At 35.2% G+C, this 19,075-nt stretch overlaps 2 protein-coding genes across 4 annotated transcripts; one reads left to right on the top strand and one right to left on the bottom strand.

Annotated features, from left to right (window-relative positions):
• Window positions 1–3,151: 3,151 nt before the first annotated feature.
• Window positions 3,152–11,819, bottom strand: LOC111057659 (dymeclin). Of its 3 annotated transcripts, XM_039438649.1 has the most exons (7): window positions 11,683–11,819; window positions 10,682–10,838; window positions 9,257–9,403; window positions 8,515–8,627; window positions 7,173–7,359; window positions 4,032–5,248; window positions 3,152–3,959 (listed from the first exon to the last, which is right to left on the bottom strand). In XM_039438649.1, exons 2-6 carry the CDS (start codon window positions 10,819–10,821, stop codon window positions 4,036–4,038), a joined length of 1,800 nt encoding a protein of 599 aa, XP_039294583.1. In that variant the 5' UTR covers window positions 10,822–10,838; window positions 11,683–11,819; the 3' UTR covers window positions 3,152–3,959; window positions 4,032–4,035. The 3 variants fall into 3 exon arrangements, with proteins under 3 accessions (XP_039294583.1, XP_022200801.2, XP_022200804.2); XM_022345109.2 differs by having other exon boundaries at window positions 3,152–5,248; XM_022345112.2 differs by lacking the exon at window positions 11,683–11,819 and adding an exon at window positions 11,466–11,608 and having other exon boundaries at window positions 3,152–5,248.
• Window positions 11,820–11,828: 9 nt separating this feature from the next.
• LOC111057661 (trafficking protein particle complex subunit 5) lies at window positions 11,829–17,846 on the top strand. Its single transcript, XM_022345114.2, has 4 exons — window positions 11,829–12,376; window positions 13,833–13,959; window positions 16,063–16,245; window positions 16,939–17,846. Exons 1-4 carry the CDS (start codon window positions 12,210–12,212, stop codon window positions 17,035–17,037), a joined length of 576 nt encoding a protein of 191 aa, XP_022200806.1. The 5' UTR covers window positions 11,829–12,209; the 3' UTR covers window positions 17,038–17,846.
• Window positions 17,847–19,075: the final 1,229 nt, after the last annotated feature.

Genomic DNA, 19,075 nt, shown 5'->3' with positions numbered 1-19,075 from the left:
AAATGGATCATGCAACTTACATCTTAAAAAAGGTATCTCTGAATTGTTGAATGACACCATTCAACATTCAGCAGAAATAAAGACATGAAATTATAGAATAGAGAACTGATTAAAATACCAACAGTTTTATTCAGTAAAAATTATGTTACACTATTAACATTCTTACAATATATTAATTCAGTTTTACAAATCAGAATCTTGTCTTGAAAATGATTCAACTACTAAGGACCGGTTGCACAAAAGCCGGTTAAATTTTAACCGTGATTAATTTCATGAGAACCAATTAGAGAAGACGGCTTTCTGATAAGGCGCTTCTCCTATTGTTTCTCGTGGAATTAATCACGATTAAAACTTAACCGAATTTTGTGCAACCGGCACAAACTCTTTCTTCTAAGATGACAGAACGAGGTAGGCCTTAATTGAAATAAATTATTGTGAATAAATATTTAAATCTACAGGATGAATGATTTATATTCAATGGTTGAAGTTCAAATTTCAATAAATTGATAGGAATGAATATTTGAAGGTAACAGAAAAATTATTTATGTTATGGTTAAAGTTTAAAAATATATTTTCATACAAGTTATGATGAGATGATGAAGAATCAAAATGAATTTATAAATAAATTTTATTAAAAATTAATGGCACTAGAATACTGACCCGAGGTATATGAGTAGGCTATTAAAAATTCTGATTTTATTATGACTGGAACCTCTTAGTTCAAGAGGTATATTTCACAATACTCTTCAGATACAGGACCAGAGTATATAGTGAGGTTCACGTTACAATGGCAGTGGAGAAAGATAGGGAAACAGCGTTGCCGATTCTCTGCCTTGCCACTGCCTTCTATAAAGAATAACTGATAACGGTATATCGAATGTCATATTTAATGTTCATTCTTGTTTAAAATAATTAATTACATAGTATTTTATTCGCCATGAAAGTATATTATTCGATGATTTAATATGAATTCTTATAAATGAAATTGAATATTTTGTTAGTGATATTACTACATTGATAAGAAAGTGTCTGTCAACGCTGTGAAGCTGGAAAAGGATAGAATTATCTACTTTGTCGAATGATAGACAAGAATAGCACATCTAAGTTAATAGAATACTGCCATTATAACGTGGACCTCACTATACTATTGTAGAAATAAAATAACCAGATCAATAACTAAAACGTAAACGATTTTAATAAGTATTATTATTAGGCTATTTTTGGTTAATCAGTCATTTACATAAAGGCTATTATTAATATTATTCCTTAGAAATCTTTTTATAATCAATGATTATATTATATTACTTTTCAGTTGAATTGAATTAAGGTAAATGAATAAGTTATTATTTAATTTATACAGTTCATTTATAGTACCTAGTTATCAATAACTTCAAAAAAATTCTAATTCATTCTTATAATGTTTGTAATCATAAAACAATAACATTGATACTCTGGTATGAATTGGAAGTCACATCCCAGCTTGTGGAAAATAGATGTAAAGTTTCTTTACTCAATAGTTCAAAAAGATGGATTCAATTTTTTCTTGACTTGTTATCTTTTTGATAAATTTTTCATTTAACCCAATCTTGGTCAAGTTTTTTTTTAGAATGTAAAACTTCTCTAAAAATAGAGATTACAATTTTTCTATGATTACAATTAATAATTGAGATTACAATTTTTGTAGTTCAATACATATTTTCCTTGAAAATAAGTGGATGGAAATAGACAATAGATGAAATAGACAAGTTTCCAAATCCTTCAGTTGGGAGAATTCGACTGAACAAAAATGTTTTATAATTTTGAGTTTTTTCATAGTGTTACAAGAATGGTGGTATCCTTTTCCCCAACATGATAAAGTAGAATTAGTATGCATACTATATCATCTCTTTTCTGTATAGGGCTACTTGTAATATAAATAGGAAAAAATTAAAATCTCAATACCCTTTTTGAATTATCTAATCACAACATGTTTCAACATTAATTCAAAAAGGGTACTGAGATTTTTTTTCTATTTATACTATATCATTTTTCTCTTATGCTCAACTCACACTTACGCGACTCAGGTCGAGAAGAGACTCAACTCTAGTCGAGAGCATGTGATTCCAAATGGTGACACTCAGACCAGTCGACTCTAGTCTCCGCGACTGTCACCATTTGAAAACACATGCTCTCGACTAGAGTTGAGTCTCTTCTCGACCTGAGTCGCGTAAGTGTGAGTTGAGCCTAATTCATCAAGAAAATAGTTATTGATTTTAATGATTGAAAATTAAATTACTCCATAGAATTAGTTGGTAATTTTCAACATACTGTACTCTTATAAGTACAATAGCATAATTTACATTATAAATAATGAATGATTTTTCTGAGATGCTTCCTCAGAATATTAAATAAAACGAAGGTTAAACCAAGATCACTCCAACATTAAGGTATGAATAATACATGAATTTACTGAGAAGGCGTTTCATAAACTTAGATTAAACTGAGGTTAAACCAAGATCACTTCAACATCATGTTATTAATAATACATGAGTTTACTGAGATGGGGTTTCATAAACTTAGATTAAACTAAGGATGAACCAAGATCACTTCAACATCATGGTATTAATAATATATATGAGCTCACTAAGATGGGGTTTCAGTAACTTGCATTAAACTGAGGTTAAACCAAGATCACTTCAACATTATGAGTTTATGACATGAATTTTCTCATGATTTATCATGGGTTAAACCAAGATCACATGAGTTTACTGAGTTGGGGTTTCAGAAACTTAGATTAAAGTTAAACCAATAACACTTCAACATTATGACATGAATTCTCTCATGATTTATCATAGGTTGAACCAGGATCACATGAGTTTACTGAGACGCGGTTTCATAAAATTAGATTAAGCAGAGGTTGAACCAATATCACTTCAACATTAAGGGCCGGTTTCCGAGCTCAGGATTTAGCTAAGTTGTAGACTTTAAACAGCTGGAGTCAGAAAATTGGCTTTCCGAAACGGGGCGTAGTCGCAGTCCACGTTTAAATTGAATTTCGAAAATCTAGAGAATGAAACACAAAATAAAATAAAGAAAAAATAATATAAAGTTTAAGCTATTTCATTTCGTCAAGGAAAAAAGTTTCCAATTATAGAAATGAGAAAATAAAGATTATCATAAAAACTGCTACTACGCCCGGTTTCGAAAAGCCAATTTTCTGACTCCAGCTGTTTAAAGTCTAGAACTTAGCTTAATCCCGAGCTCGAAAACCGGCCCTATATACCGGCTGATTCAAAAAGAACTTTACAACTTTGAAAATTCATATAAATCTTATTAAACAAGGTACAGAGCTGGTTTTGGTGTTGTTTTAAAGGAAAACACTTCAAGTTTTTTCACCTTAAACCAAAGATGTCCTACGTTACTTCCGTTGTTTATCCTACATCGATACTCGATTTCTTTCCAGAAATCAGTGAATTGGCCGTAATGCGCCAAGACCTAACACCGCTGGATTTTTTCTTGTGGGGTTTCATGAAAGATATGGTGTACGTACTCCCTTTTCCAGCCACTTCACCTGAACTTGGAGCATGGATTTGCGCTGCTGTTGTGCAAGTTACACCTGAAATGCTAGTCTGAAAGAGATCGACTATCGATGGGATGTCTGCAGGATAACCAACAGAAGTCACATAGAACATCTTTAGTTTAAGGTAGAAAAACCTGAAGTGTTTTCCTTTAAAACAACACCAAAATCAGCTCTGTACCTTGTTTAATAAGATTTAAATGAATTTTCAAAGTTGTAAAGTCCTTATGAATCACCCGGTATTTCAACAAGATGAATTCTCTGACATGATTTCCCATAGGTTAAACCAGAATCAATCACTTCAACTCTGAAACAATTCTAGACAACATTTCACAAACCAAGTTCAACTCTTTACCAAAATCACCTCAATATTGAAACAATTTTCCACCAATTTCAACTCCACCTTATCAACACTGTTAAAATAAACTAGGTGAAATAATTCTTGACAATTTTTCATTAATTTCACAAACTCCACCTTATCAACACTGTTTAAACAAACTAGGGTTCCAATACAACCCCGAATGCTGGGTGACTAGAGTCCATACATACGGTATAAAAAACTCTTCCGGCTTCTCTTCTTCCACATACTTAAACTTCAGTTCTGGAAACTTCTTCAGCCGATCCTGGGGCCACTGCAAGGCGGCATGCCTGACAAACCCCAAGACCTCTTCCACATCATTACTTTCAACATCAGATTTCGCCAAACGCGCCGTAAAATACTCGATAACCATCGATATATTCTGCACGATATCTTGGAAGGCCGGGTGGGATCTGAAGGGTTGAAACACTTCCCGCTTGTAGAGTAGTGTGTAAACTAGATCTGTATTGTGCAGCAGTTGATGTGTAAGACACGAATTTATTATCTCTAGCAGTATCCTTAAAGCCTCTTCGATAGCACTAGTCTCCTGATTCGCCCTAGCGTGGGTTTTCGCTAATACTTCAAACAACCCCACCAACCTCTGACAAACATAGGGGTGCAAATTAGAAAACTGTGCCGACATATTCGCTAATGCTGCTAGGCAGTTCGTGTGTAAATACTTATCCCTCATTTTCAACAAATTGTATTGAACTGTTCTGCTAGTTACTAAAATTAATAGACCTCCTAGAGATATCTCAGGGATGAGACGGTCTGTATACCATGATATATTCTTCAACATTGTTGAGTGTATAGTTTTGTTGAATAAATTATCTTCGGTGAGGATTAGGAGGATAATTAGTGACATATACATGTGGTGACAGTTATTTTCTGGGGTGTTGTAGATGGTTTGAAGCATGGGGACAACTAGTAACTCTATATCAGACCTCGCTAGTAGATACGTCTTAAAATGCGAATTTCTGTGTAGTAAATGATACAGTATCAACATGGTTTCCTCTTTTTTAAGAGTCTTACAAATCGTTGTAAACAGGACACTCATGTTGTCAGCGTACGACACTAAGGCATCTCGGTATGGGTTGTGCTCAGCTGTGCAGTGATTGGCCAGCACAAGGAGGAGCAGCGCTGATTGGTTGGCTAGAGAGGAGGAGTCTGCCTCCTCATTGGTCGCTGAGGAGAAGGAGAGGAGGTTCCACAGTTCGGAGGCGAGGCCTATGAAGAGACTGCCCCCGGCTGAGGGAGGGGGTTTGGATTGCTCCACGTATCGGCTCAGGAGGTTCCTAACGAGTCCTTCGGCTTGGTTACATTCCATTACCCATCTGGGAATAAATTATATCAGTTTAAAATAAATATGATCATAGTAAAGTAGACATTTATCTCATGTTACAAGAGATTTATCAGTTTAAAATTCATCAGAATTGAAGTAAACAAACATCACATGTAACAATCAAGTCTCAAATACCTACATGCACATTTATTTATCATCAGCCACAGATCATAATATAAATAAAAAATATCAGAATAAAAAAGATTTCATTTAAAAATTCATTCCCTAGAGTAAAGAAGACACTCAACACATGTAACACTGAAGTCTCAAATACCTACATACACATAGATTCTACACATACATTTATCAACATTCACAGATCATCTGAGGATAAATTATATCAGTTTAACCTTCCGGCATTCGCGCTGTTGTAAAAAGTACAACAGTGTCAGTTTTTTGCTGCACAAAACTATTGAATGGGGTGGTGTCAGTGAATGAGTCACCTATGCATTCCAAAACGTTTTCCCATCACTCCCATCACTGAGTTGCAGTATCAACCGAGCAATGGTTCAGTCTTTAGGTGCCATTTAGTCGCGACAGTGCATAAGATAGGGAAAGACTGTGTACGAGGACTGTAAAGGAACCAATAACACAGAATTGATGGCTTTGCTTGATGTACCATATTGGGCTATGAAATGGTAATCATCTAAATGTTCATAGTCGCAAAATAATCCAAGAAGATGGAAATAGTACTTTACGTAACAAGTCCCGTAACGATAATTTACTGCATAAGAATGATTGTTTCTGCCCGAAACGTTGTTGAGGGCAGAATTATCATACGAATGCGGTAAATACGTTACCGTACAAGTTACGTACAATATTTTTTGTCATACTTATCTGAGAAAGAATAATATTGCTGAGAGACAGAAACCATTACCTGCTGCTGCTCGAGCTACTGCATTCTATAAACATGACCCAGCCCGTAGCGCCTAGTTCATAACAGACAGACCCTTCTAGCTCAAATAAAATAATAAAGGCCTAAATTATAAGATTTTAGATGAGTTCTTATTTTAATTATGCTTCTAAAGAACAGGCTCATCAGTAGAAGCAGCAAACTAAAGATTTATGAAACCCTTATAAGACCTGTAGTTACCTATGGCTCTGAATCATGGACTTTGATTAAGGAAGACCAACATAATTTAAGTGTATTTAAACGAAAGGTGCTTAGAAAAGTGTACGGTCCTGTTAAAGAAGGAGAAGAGTGGAGAAGGAGAACCAATGCTGAACTTGAGCTATTAATAAAAGGTCGTAGTATGGTACGCTTCATAAAGGCACAGAGATTAAGATGGTTCGGACATATTTATAGGATGGATGAAACCAGAATGCCAAAAATAGTGCTTAAAGAGAAGCTTCACTCGAGAAGAAAACAAGGCAGACCAAGAATTCGATGGGAAGATGAGATAAGGGATGATTTGATAAGGATGGGTTATAGAGGATGGAGAGGATTTATAATGGATAGAAACGTTTGGAGGAATGTTGTGGAGGAGGCCAAAGCCCACAATGGGCTGTAGAGCTATAGTGAAAAAAAATTATTCGAGTTGGTATATCAATTACTCAGATGTTATTAGGACTCAGTAAAGTCCTAACATACTCGACTGTAAAGAGAACATATGATCTCTTTACAGTATAGTATGCTGTAATGAAAATCACATGTTTTCTTATTCTGCAAACAGCTGTTTACCGGCTTGATTTAATGCATGGAAAACAGCTGCAATTGAGAAAGTATGACAAAAATAATGTTCACACTTTATGTTATTGTTGTCTTTCCTTTCATTTGATTTATTTATTTCATTTCCAATCGCCACCTACATCACTTGGCCGAGGGAAACATCATGCGTATGATGAGGTACCACTCCAATTTCATAATTATTTCGATAAATAGATTATAGATGATTGAAATAAAAACGTTGACCAACCTGTAAATCTGTAGATGAGCAGCCGGCTGAGTAGTGAACAGTTGTACGGAAAGCAGCGCCAGGAGATTGTTGATGGCTTCTAAATGCAGGGCGTAGGTCGAATCACTGATAGGCAAATGAACCAGCAGATCTACCAGACCATCCAGGTATCGAGATAGCGCTGAATCGTTGGCCGTTATTCCTTCACCTAAAAAAATAAACCAACCAATTATTATCAAACGAAAATTCAAAGTTAAATGCTGTGAATCACCCCGAAGACTTCTGCTACTACAAATTTTGACAAAAGGGTCAACAGCTAGCCCGCTAATAACAACAGCCAAATTGTCAATATTTTACAGAAGTCCACGGAATGGTTTATAGTCCAGTTAAGGAAAGGTTATAGAGGGAAAAGTTTGGAAGACAATTTTCGATCCCACAGTTCTGTTTAGGGTGGTAAGGAGGTAAACATATCAAAAGTCCCCACCCCAACCCACTATGCTAAGGGGGTGGCGGTTGTTCAAAGGTACCAATTTTGGTTTCTCGCATATAACTCGAAAACCCGGTTAAATTTTAACCGTGATTAATTTCACGAGAACCAATCAGAGAAGGCGTTTTTGAAAAGACGGCTTCTCTGATTGGTTCTCGAGAAATTAATCACAATTAAAATTTAACCGGCCTTTGTGCAACCACCACTATGAATCTTTTGAACATAACTGTTCTATACAAAATGGAATCTTACATTACTTCCTACAAAATTGATCTCAATTTTCTATATATATATTTTATAGTTTTCGTGATATCCGCTCTTGTAGGTGTGATATTTTTGAAAAAAAATCACGTTTGCCTCTAATGTTTTGCTATTTTTGCTATTGGGCTTATATGTATGGGCTATATCTCCTCACTAGTCCTAATGAAGCTGCTGCAACAGTCGTGGGATAATTTGTAAACTTGGGAAATTATACTACAAATTGAAGAGAATTTGATGATCTATAAGCTCATAATCAGCATGGATTCTTTCCATCGATTTTTAAAAAGTTATTTCCAACTTAGTTGGAAATCATTTCCAACTTAGTTGGAAATACAAAAGTAACAAAAGTTCTTTCCAACTTTTTAAAAATCGATGAAAAAATCAATGCTGATTATGAGCTTATAGATCCTCAAATTCTCTTCAATTTGAAGTATAATTTCCCAAGTTTACAAATTATCCCACGACTGTTGCAGCAGCTTCATTAGGACTAGTGAGGAGATATACATAGCTAAAGTGCGCATCCCCAGCAACTCACCAACAAAAAGCAATACGAGTTAAGTTTTTATAATTATAATAAAATGTTATTGAGAATTATGACAACAGAGGAGAACTTACCAACTGAATCAATGTGATTTAACAGTTCTGGATCTCGTATCCTTTGGACGATGAATTTGAAATAGCATCTAGACACCAACAGTGCATTGTACAACTGCCAGCTAAAAGTGTCCCTGCAAAAAACATATCATTAATCAGTCATTTCAAAACAAAATTACAGTTTTACAAAAAAAGAGATGAGAATATGATCTGCATCAAAAGGTGTTTCCAGTTATAGAATAGTATACTATACCATACTATAGAGAAAATGTAGCATAAGAAGATATCCCATGGTGCCTGGGTGCCTGGAACAAGCCTGAATATATGATTAAAGCTGTCATGAGACGATATCCCATGGTATAGGGCGTTTACGTTCCAAATTTTACTGTTAACTCAAGCCGATAGTCCTAGTAGTTCTTTTTGGTGAAGCTATGTGACACTGGTAGTCTCTCATACTGTGCCGTTCTTACACTTCCACCCCAAAACAGTAATAATAGACTGTAGTCGGCTTGTCAACAGAAATCGGCTTGAAATTTGGAACATAAACGACCTATACCATGGGATATCTTCGCATGACAGTTTCAATGATATATTCAGGCTTGTTGAAACTGGGACCTTCCAGTAATGGACTCCTCACCAACAAAAAGCCATACTAATTTACTTTTTATGGTGTTAATTATTATACAGATAAACAATTAATTATAAGTTATAATAATAAGTGAGTTGAGTTGAAAATTGAGAAAAACATTTGATAAGTACTCACGTGGCAGTTTGTGAAGAGACTAGTTTTTCTGATAGGCGATTCAGGAACACATTTATTAATGACCTGACATTCCCAGACTTTTGGTTATTTGTGAAAAGACTCTCGTATATCGCCTTGAACCTTGTTTCTTGGTTCTTATCATCTTCTCTGTAAAAATATAAAGAATACTAAGTTAGTAATCAAATTGGAGGAATATATATACAATATTATTTAGGCCTATTCATTATTTTTAAAAGAAAGTACTAACCGGGAGAGAGAAAACTAAGGATAAGCTACTCCTTGTACTATTTCTCTCCCAAATTTATAATCAAGTCATTTGTAGCAATCTAATGAGAGACTTATTTTTAATTCAAATATTAAAATAATAAAAACTCAGGAAGTTGAAGAGCAAATTTCTAGCGAGAAAACATGAAGATCCGAATACATAACCTATTAAGTTGAGTGTTGATAGGAAATGACATTGGGTGATCGGGCAAGGCAGAACATCCGAAAGGATCTCTCTGCCGATAAAAGGCATAAGAATAAATAAATACAAAATTTGAATATTGAGTAAATGAATGTAAAAAATCTTCAGTCCATGCAAACCTTGCAGCACGGGGTTTATGGCCAGTGTTATTTCAAAACAACAATAAAACTTTTGCCGTTTTTATGCTGATTCTATCAAGAAAACCTACACTCTTTTTTGCTCTTTCTGTCATACAATTAACTCACAGGCTCTGTCGATTCTATGAAATCTGGCAGCACTGTACTCTATGAGAACAATTCTGTAATCCAAGGTTTGAATTGAATTGCAGCCTCTATTTAGGCCCGCCGCACAGTAGACACATGCTAATCCACGAAAAGCAACCCACGCCGTGGGATGTTTTGTTAACCATTGCTCCAGACATCTGTGTAATGATAATAATGCATGCAATAAATAATCCACATGTCAGCTGATTGATTATGAATAATTCTATAGCTATGGTTTACAAAACATCCCACTGCGTGGGTTGCTTTTCGTGGATTAGCGTGGGTCTGTTTTGCGGCGGGCCTAAATCCCAGGAGGGTAGAGTTAGAGCGCAGCCGGCCCTTTCCATAGTTTGCAGAGAGTCAAGGATTACATGAAATTTCCCTAGTTTTCAGTTGTCGGGTCATGTCAAATGAGGCCCTGAAATTGATAGAGTACAACCTGAATACTCTGACACCAGACCTGAGCCAGCTAGATCATACGATATTATTATTATACTCATAACACTTTATAGAATAGTAACAGAATAACCAAAATCAATGGATTGGTAAGTTGATTAATTTTACATTTTCATCCAATGAGTAATGACTGATGTAATATAATAAGAGATATAAGAGTTATGAACCCCAAGAGACCAATTCAATGACAGAATAAGTATAAAGTAAGTAAGTTGATAATGAGAATAATTATTTACTCACATAGAGGCAGGTGGTTTCAGTGAGAACGAGAGAAACGTGTTCCAAAATGGATCATCAGCCTTGATATGTTCTTCACCAATAAATTTTTGGAGAGGTTCGTTCGAGTTTAAGTCATCAGAGTGACTTATTGATATTCCCATTGTTCTAACGCATCTGCCTGAAATTAAATGAAAATAATACACTTTATTATGAGGAGTATGTCTAGAGCTGATGAATCAATTATTTAGTTTAACCCTTAACTGGTATGGTGGGGTCACCCATGACCCCAAGCAGTTTTAATAGTTAACGTATCAGATATTTTTAGAAAAATAAGCAAGAATAGTAAGGAAAAATTGAAGACTCATTTTTGTGAGTTGCTTTTTCAAGATGTATTAACTTTAAGTGACACGCTCAATTTATAGAAGCAATATAAATTGATAAACTGGACTCCATATGTGAAGCATCATTGAATGAGCCTTGGAAAAAACTAGTAATATTATTTACAAAGAGCTACAAGTATAAAAAATATAGTCCATAGGTCAATGAAAACAAAGAGTTCTAAAAAGTCTTTATACAAAAGTTTAAATTAAAATAGTGTATTGTAATAATCTAACAATATATTTAACTTACAGATGGAATAATCAATAAACTTGGAATGTAGCCTATGGTTGAAAATCTGTAAATGGCAATTTTCATCATAGAAGAAAAGAGAAAGTACTTTTAGGTTAAGAAAGTGAATGAGTTACAAATTCCAGTTAATGGATATACGAGAATAATTTTTAAAAGGATATATTCAAGTACTTACATTTTAATTGTTACAGAACTAAAATCAAACAATTATAACACAAAAATAGAGAAATAAGCAAGGGATTGAACAACTGCTCTACCTTCAACAAATAGCTAAGTATTGTATTGCTAATACACTTCGAACTCCTAGACAATTTATTGGAGCACATTTTTTTTATTCAATTCAAAGCTTATTCACAAGAATTTAACCATTTTTTTGGAGAAAATATACTCACTTTTAAAAAAATGATGAGATTCACCACATAAACGACACGCTTGCAAAATTTACTTGACAATCAGCTGATAAAATACAACAGAAATAAAATCAAAGTTCAGACACTGCCATCAAAATAAGCACTGCCTTCGACTGCCTTCCACTGACAGTCAAATTGTCTGACGGTCAACTTGCAGGGCGATCAACTTGCAGGACGGTCAATTTGCAAGACGGTGAAATCGTATACAGCTGCCTGTCAAAGTTTTTAGGTTAGAATTCTACGTTTGATAAAAATAATAATCTCTGATTCTGCATTTTTTTAAACTGTGAATTCTGTTGATTGCAATTTGTGTTTCATCAATTGTAATATTCCTTTCTTATTAAACTTATTTTTCAATCATTATTGAGCTTTGTTAGCACAGATAATTATTTGTTTGCTGGTTCTATCATGAACTAAGTGCCCAAAATCAAGTTATATTCATCATCTGATTACCTCAGACCAATTTCAAAGTATATAAACGTTCGTATTGTTGTCTGCATACATTCAAAATGAATAACACAATCACAATTTCCCAAATTCGTCCTAAAAGTATACTGGACAAGTCTCTGAGCAAAGGTAGAGGCGAAGTTAGTTTGAGCTGTTTTGCCCTTCTATTCTGTGAACTAGTTCAGTATTGTCAGAATAGAGTCTACACTGTGCCAGAGCTGCAAAACAAGTAAGTTCTATGTTTTTTACATTAATTCTCATTCAAAACAAGTAAGTTTATGCACTTTTTATTATTTCTTATTCAAGATCAAATAAAATTAAAAGTTTAGGCTATATTAATTTTAGTTTCTAAGTTGTAGCACAGACAATCTCTTTCTGTGGATGTAGGTAGGGCACAAAGTAATTCTGGCACTAGTTTTAAGCCCGAATCACATTATGACATCAGGCTGGGTCGCCATTGGTACACCAGAGAGACATCAGTAAGGTGTCCGTATGTAAATCAAGCTGGGACACAAATCTCAATGTGTAAAGGAAGCTAATACACCAATGAAAATCTGTATCGCAAGCTGGGACACCATGTTGGTGTCCCAGTGGTTGCCATTAGGTGACTCGAGTGAGTCACCAGCGGGGTTAACCAAACCTGGTGTCCATAGTGTAATAAGCACAGTAAAAGCTTATTTTGCACTTTTTTTTATTTTTTCCCACTTTCTTCTCCAATACTTCCCTTTTCTTCTCCCCTTCACCCTTCATTCCTGACTTTTATACCCTCTACCTGCCTATTACATGGGAAACCATAGTTGGCTAGGTATTTCTCTTCCTTTCTTTTTTTTCAGCACATCCTACCATGAAGCCTGTTTTTGTATTTAATTATAAATTTATTTTTGATAGTGATTTTCTGTGTTTTGATTTCTTTTATGTATATTGTATTGATTTGAATAAGAATTGAAAAAGGAGAAGGAAAGCTAAAAAAAGTAACTCAGATGGATGATCAAATTTTATCGCTTTACATGGTAGCATCTTGGAAGGAGTGAATTGGTCCCGGGATCAGGTTTTAAGGGCCATACCACATGGAGCGTTTTCAGAAAAGTCGGCATTGAAGAAAGCTCTTCGATTGGCTGATTATCAGCTGATTCCCAAACGCCAACCCAATCAGCCAAACAGAGAGCTTTCTCCCCTGCCGACTCCTCTGAAAAACGCTTCATGTGGTTTGGCCCACAGAGTCCGGGACTGGAGCTGAACACTTATGAGAAACCTCTGAAACCATAGAGAGAAGATAGCATGAGAAGATATGCCATGGTATAGGGCGTTTATGTTGCAAATTTCACAGTCAACTCAAGCCGATAGTCCTAATAGTTCTTTTTCGTGAAGCTATGAGACGCTGGTAGTCTCTCATACTGTGCCGTTCTTACACTCTCACCCCAAAAACACATACATAATAGACAGTAGTCGACAGTAATCGGCTTGACTTGACAAAAAATTGGCTTGAAATTTGGAACGTAAACGACTTGTACCATAGGATATCTACTTATGCTATCTTTTCTCTATGGTGGAACCCAGTCAAAATTGAACCTATCTCATGCTAGCCTATTTGACTTTCATGTGTAATCTCACAAATAATAACTTCTATAACACTGTGTTCTTATCTAACTAACTTATCTAATAAAATGATCATCTCATTTTTTCAGATTAGCTGAAATGGGGCAAGAAGTTGGTGTTAAACTTCTGGACCTATATTTTGTTCGAGAGAAAAATTGCAAGAGAGAAAATAAATTGCTGAATATGCTGCTCTTCATCAAAACTACGCTATGGAAGGTAATAATTATACATTTTCTCATTACATACATTTACATAAACTATGCTTCAACTAGGTTCTGTAATATAGCCTACCCTGTAAGTTGTGTAATTCTGAATAATTGAATAAATAAATACTCTAACAAACGAAGAAATGGTTCCTAACAGCCTTTTGAGACAATGAAAACCAGATGCCATCTCGTTTTGCAACACTTAAGGGCAGGTCACACCGAGCTCGCGTCCGCGGCGGTAGCGAAGTCAAAAAACTCGCCTTCCATGTTATTAAGTTGTGCAGGTCATACCGAGCTCGCTACCGCGGAGGTAGTACCTCGGCGGTAGTTTCACTTCGCGAGCCAGGCGAAGTTTTGAAACGTCTCCTAGTGGGAGTACCGCTAGCGGTAGTGAGCTCGGTCTGACGTGGCCAATCTAATAACATGGAAAGCGAACTCCAGAACTTCGCCATCGGTAGCGCATGCGCAGAATACCGAGACTCACACGTGAAAATGAGTCATTATTGCGACGCAACATTTTGTGTTGCAGTCGGAATTGAGCTATTGTCATTTGCATTGTCTTCCGTTGTTGCATTGTCATTTTCGTTGTTCATCATTTTATTTAAATTATTTAACTATATTTCTTTAATCTTCATCCATTCTTAGTTTACCTATAAAGTTAGTCAACTATTGCTTCAATGGAGAACCTAATTGAAGAAGTGAGGAAAAGACCCGTAATATGGGATTTCAGAAACGACCATTATAAAGATGGAACAAGAAAAGATAGGGAGTGGGAGTGGGAGTACAGTACTGCACGAGACGAAGTACAGCACTCTGGTTGCCGGCCTTCCCCCACTTCTAGAGAACCAGCCTCATCAAAACAAGAACAAAACCAAACTACCGCTGGCGGACGTTTTTTGGTGTGAACTGCTTCCAGAAAAACTACCTCCGCGGGAGCGAGCTCGCTACCGCTGGCAGACATTGGTGTGACCTGCCCTTTACAGTATCCTTTAGTTCAAGCCACATGAAGCGTTTTTTCAGGCGTTTTCAGACGAGTCGACCTGCCCTGCCGACTTGCCTGGAAACGCCCGAAAAACGCTTCGTGTGGCATGGCTCTAACGATACTATCAGTGTTGCAAAACGAGATGACCTCTGGTTTTCATTGTTTCAAAAGGCTGTTAGGGACCATCTCTTCGTTTGTTAGGGTATTTAACTCGTCTGAAAACGCCTGAAAAACGCTTCCTGTGGCTTGGCCCTTACTCTGTATCTTATAAGAGTCCATAGTCGTCATTTCTCTTCAACAAGATGTCTGAATAAGTATGTAAATTATTCTCCTTTGGTAATGAGATGAGGGATGATAAGTTACAATAATAATTGATTATTTATTGTCTCATACAATAAGTACATCTTCAAAATGATAGGGAGAGAGGAAAAAACTTAGTCCGAAATAGGTTGTCTTGTAGATGTTTACTTCACAAAATTATAAGTCCTTAATTATTTTCACAAAGTAGATTTTTAAATTCAGATGCTTCAAAACCAAACATAGGAGAAATATTTCACATTATTATTACTAAAATAGGAAATATTCACATATTAAAGAAATAATTTTGAAGGAATAGGAATAAAAAAACTGAATTATAATATTATTAATTATTATTGAACGAAAATCCCAATTAAATGCTGTAAATCACCCCGAAGACTTCTGCTACTGCAAATATTGACAACAGGGTAAACAGCTAGATGGAAATTCGATTTACAGCATTTAATTGGGATTTTTGTTCAATAATAATTATTCAACAATTAGCATTTGAACAAATAAAACTTCCAATTTATTCTAATCTGTAATTATTTCAATTACTGGGCAATTCCATTAAATGTACTGAATTACCCATATTTTATATTTTTTATTCTAGGGTATGTTTGAAAGAAAATGTATTGCTTCCATTTTGAATTTTTGAGATTTAACTCTTGAAATAAGTAAACTCTTCATTTGTAGAGCTTTAATCAAATAAAATTGAACATGACTTTCTACTAGTAACGGATCAACAACATTTGATATTTATGAATGAATCAATGACAACGAAAACATATGGTTTATCATATCAACTCTGTTTTTTTTTCTCTATGATTTCAGGGTCTTTTTGGAAGAGAAGCTGATAAACTGGAGCATGCCAATGACGATGAGAGAATCTATTACCTAATTGAGAAAGAACCGTTGGTAAACCGTTACATTTCCGTACCAAAGGATAAAGGAAATCTCAACTGTGCTGTATTCATCGCTGGCATTATAGAGTCGATTCTCAACTGCAGTGGCTTTGTAAGTAGTGTAGTTAACTCTATTAGAAATAAAAATAAAAAACCAAGTGCCCTTCTGTGAAATTGTCATCAATTTAATCGGCTATCATAGCCGATTGATTGTGTGAGTAATAGTATCTTAAGTCACAAGGATGGGAAGGGGTCTTTTGCAGGCGAGAATGATGTTTCTAGTCGAGGCGTTAGCCGAGACTAGAATTTCATTTGAGCACTGCAAAACACATTCACGTCCAAGTAACGTACATTTTTGCCATAATAATCTAAAGAAGAATAATTGAGAAATAGAAAAAATTACCTGCTTGTACTGAAGTTACTACATGCATTCTATAAACATGACCTAGTTTACAAATTCCGAATCAGGAATTTCTTGATTGTAGTTGACAAAACTTCCACCTGGAGCGCTGAAGGTGGTTTTTGTGTAGCAGTTCTGCTGCTATATTAGAAAAGAAGCTCTCAACTACGAAGGTCCGCTGCTCTCTATACCAAAGCATGATGGCTATTCACTTGAGGGAGGATAAACTTGAGAACCTACCCCTCTAGATGCGCCCCCTCCTTCCTCTCTACACGACCAATTACGGGAATTTTTTCATATAAGTAAGTTTCTCTGGCGCACTTTATATATTCATGTATTCTATCATATCTTTATAGCACTTTGTCTTCTTCTTTTGTAATTATAAATTTATTTGATTTGTTTCAGACCGCAAAAGTAACTGCCCATTGGCACAAGGGAACAACTTACATGGTGCAGTTTGATGAATCAGTTATCGCAAGGGATAAACAGATGGAAGAACGCTGAACGTCATGAACAATCACCAGAAGCCGTTCTCTAAAATTCACATATTATTTCATCAATTATTCTTTGTATCACGGACTTGTACTCAATAATCATGATTCCAAATCATAGTCGTACAAAACATATTGAAGACATGTTATTCTAAGTTACTTCAAAAGTTCTCAAAACTATACTTAGTAACAATGGCACGGTTGCACAGAAGCCGGTTAAATTTTAACCGTGATTAATTCTTCAAGAACAAATCAGAGAAGGCGTTTTTGAAAAGACGGCTTATCTTATTGGTTCTCGTGAAATTAATCACGGTTAAAATTTAACCGGCTTTTGTGCAACCGGCACAATGTTTTGTGCTTCAAGATCAGACAATTTTAAGTGTTAAACCAAGAATAATTGGACTTTCCATTACACTTTCGAAACAGAGTTCTGTAATTTATTCATAGAAAATAGAAATATTATATTTTATCAAATAGTAAGGGCTTAGTCTTTTTTTTATTCACAACCCTTATGATTATAAATATGTGTTTTGGCATTGATGAATAAATGAATATTCCTTGGAATGCTAGTTCTCAATAAATATTATCTCATATTACCTGCATTGGCATTGGCTACCTGCTGTTATATAAATAAATAGATAAAATAAATAGAGATGATAGAAAGACAAATATGTTCAAATATGTTAAGGTACTTATCAAATACATTCACTTGTGCAAATGTAATAAAATTAAATGAATTACAAGTTCATCCGTCAGAGAGAATTTATTGACTTTTTGTCTATGTATAATATAATTAAATTCATTAAAATCTCTACTGGAAAACTGTGTTTGATTATTTCCTCCAAGTGACATTCCATATATTTTAAAACCGCTGGTATTTGCAACACCTGACCCCTCTCTGTGTACATAGGCTACACCTTTGGAAGCTGCATTTCCACATATTAGTATAGAGAAAATATAGCATAAGAAAATATCCCATGATGTTGGGCGTTTATGTTGCAAATTTCACTGTTAACTGAAGCCGATAGTCTTAGTAGTTCTTTTTTGTGAAGCTATGTGACGCTGGTAGTCTCTCATACTGTGCCGTTCTTACACTCTCACCCGGAGAAAACAGTAATAATAGACAGTAGTCGTCAGTAATCAGCTTGAGTTAACAAGAAAATCGATTGAAATTTGTAACATTAACGACCAATACCATGGGATATCTACTTATGCTATCTTTTCTCTATGGTAGGTCTATTAGTGATCGTGTTCCAGTGAAAATATAATTTGCATTAGTTCTAATAGTACTTTCCATACAGCTTGGCAGTGCTGAGTGGGAATAATCCCATTAAAACTCAAGGGAATAATATTCTCACTAGAAAAATATTATATTGATGAGTAGGTACCATACGTTTCATCTTAGAAAAGATTTATCATTTATCTTTAGTAACTTTTCTATGAACAATTACCAATCACTGGCTCTGTAGACTGATGTGTGGAGATCCGCCTGCTTTAAAGTGGAATTTGACACTGAGGATGTGCCATAGAGAAAATATAGCGTAAGAAGATATAGAAATGGCATAGATCGTTGTTTATGTTCCAAATTTCAAGCCGACTTTTTGTCAACTCAAGCCGATTACTATCAACTACTCTCCAAAATTACTGATTTGTTGGGAGTGTAAGAACGGCACAGTATGAGAGACTACCAGCGTCACAAAGCTTCACGAAAATAACTACTTGGACTATCGGCTTTGGTTGACAGTAAAATATAGAAACATGAACGCTCCATACCATGGAATATCTTCTTATGGTTTATTTGTTCTATGCTTATACCTATAGTGAGGTCCACGTTATAATGGCAGTAAAGAAATATAGAAGAACAGTGTTGCGGATTATCTGCCTACCACTGTCTTCTAGAGAAGATAGCTGACACCGGTATATCTATTTATTTATTTATTTATTTGCAATACAAATGAGACTAATGTAATAACATTGGTAGATAAAATAATAAGGTAGTCCTTGTGCTATTTTTCTTCCAAATTTGTAGGTGACACAGTCCAAGATGAGGT

Source organism: Nilaparvata lugens, chromosome 12 (assembly GCF_014356525.2).
Source record: "Nilaparvata lugens isolate BPH chromosome 12, ASM1435652v1, whole genome shotgun sequence".
Taxonomy (NCBI): Eukaryota; Metazoa; Arthropoda; class Insecta; order Hemiptera; family Delphacidae; genus Nilaparvata; species Nilaparvata lugens.
The sequence above is the reverse complement of the archived record's forward strand: the minus strand, read 5'-3'. Positions and strand labels throughout refer to the sequence as shown.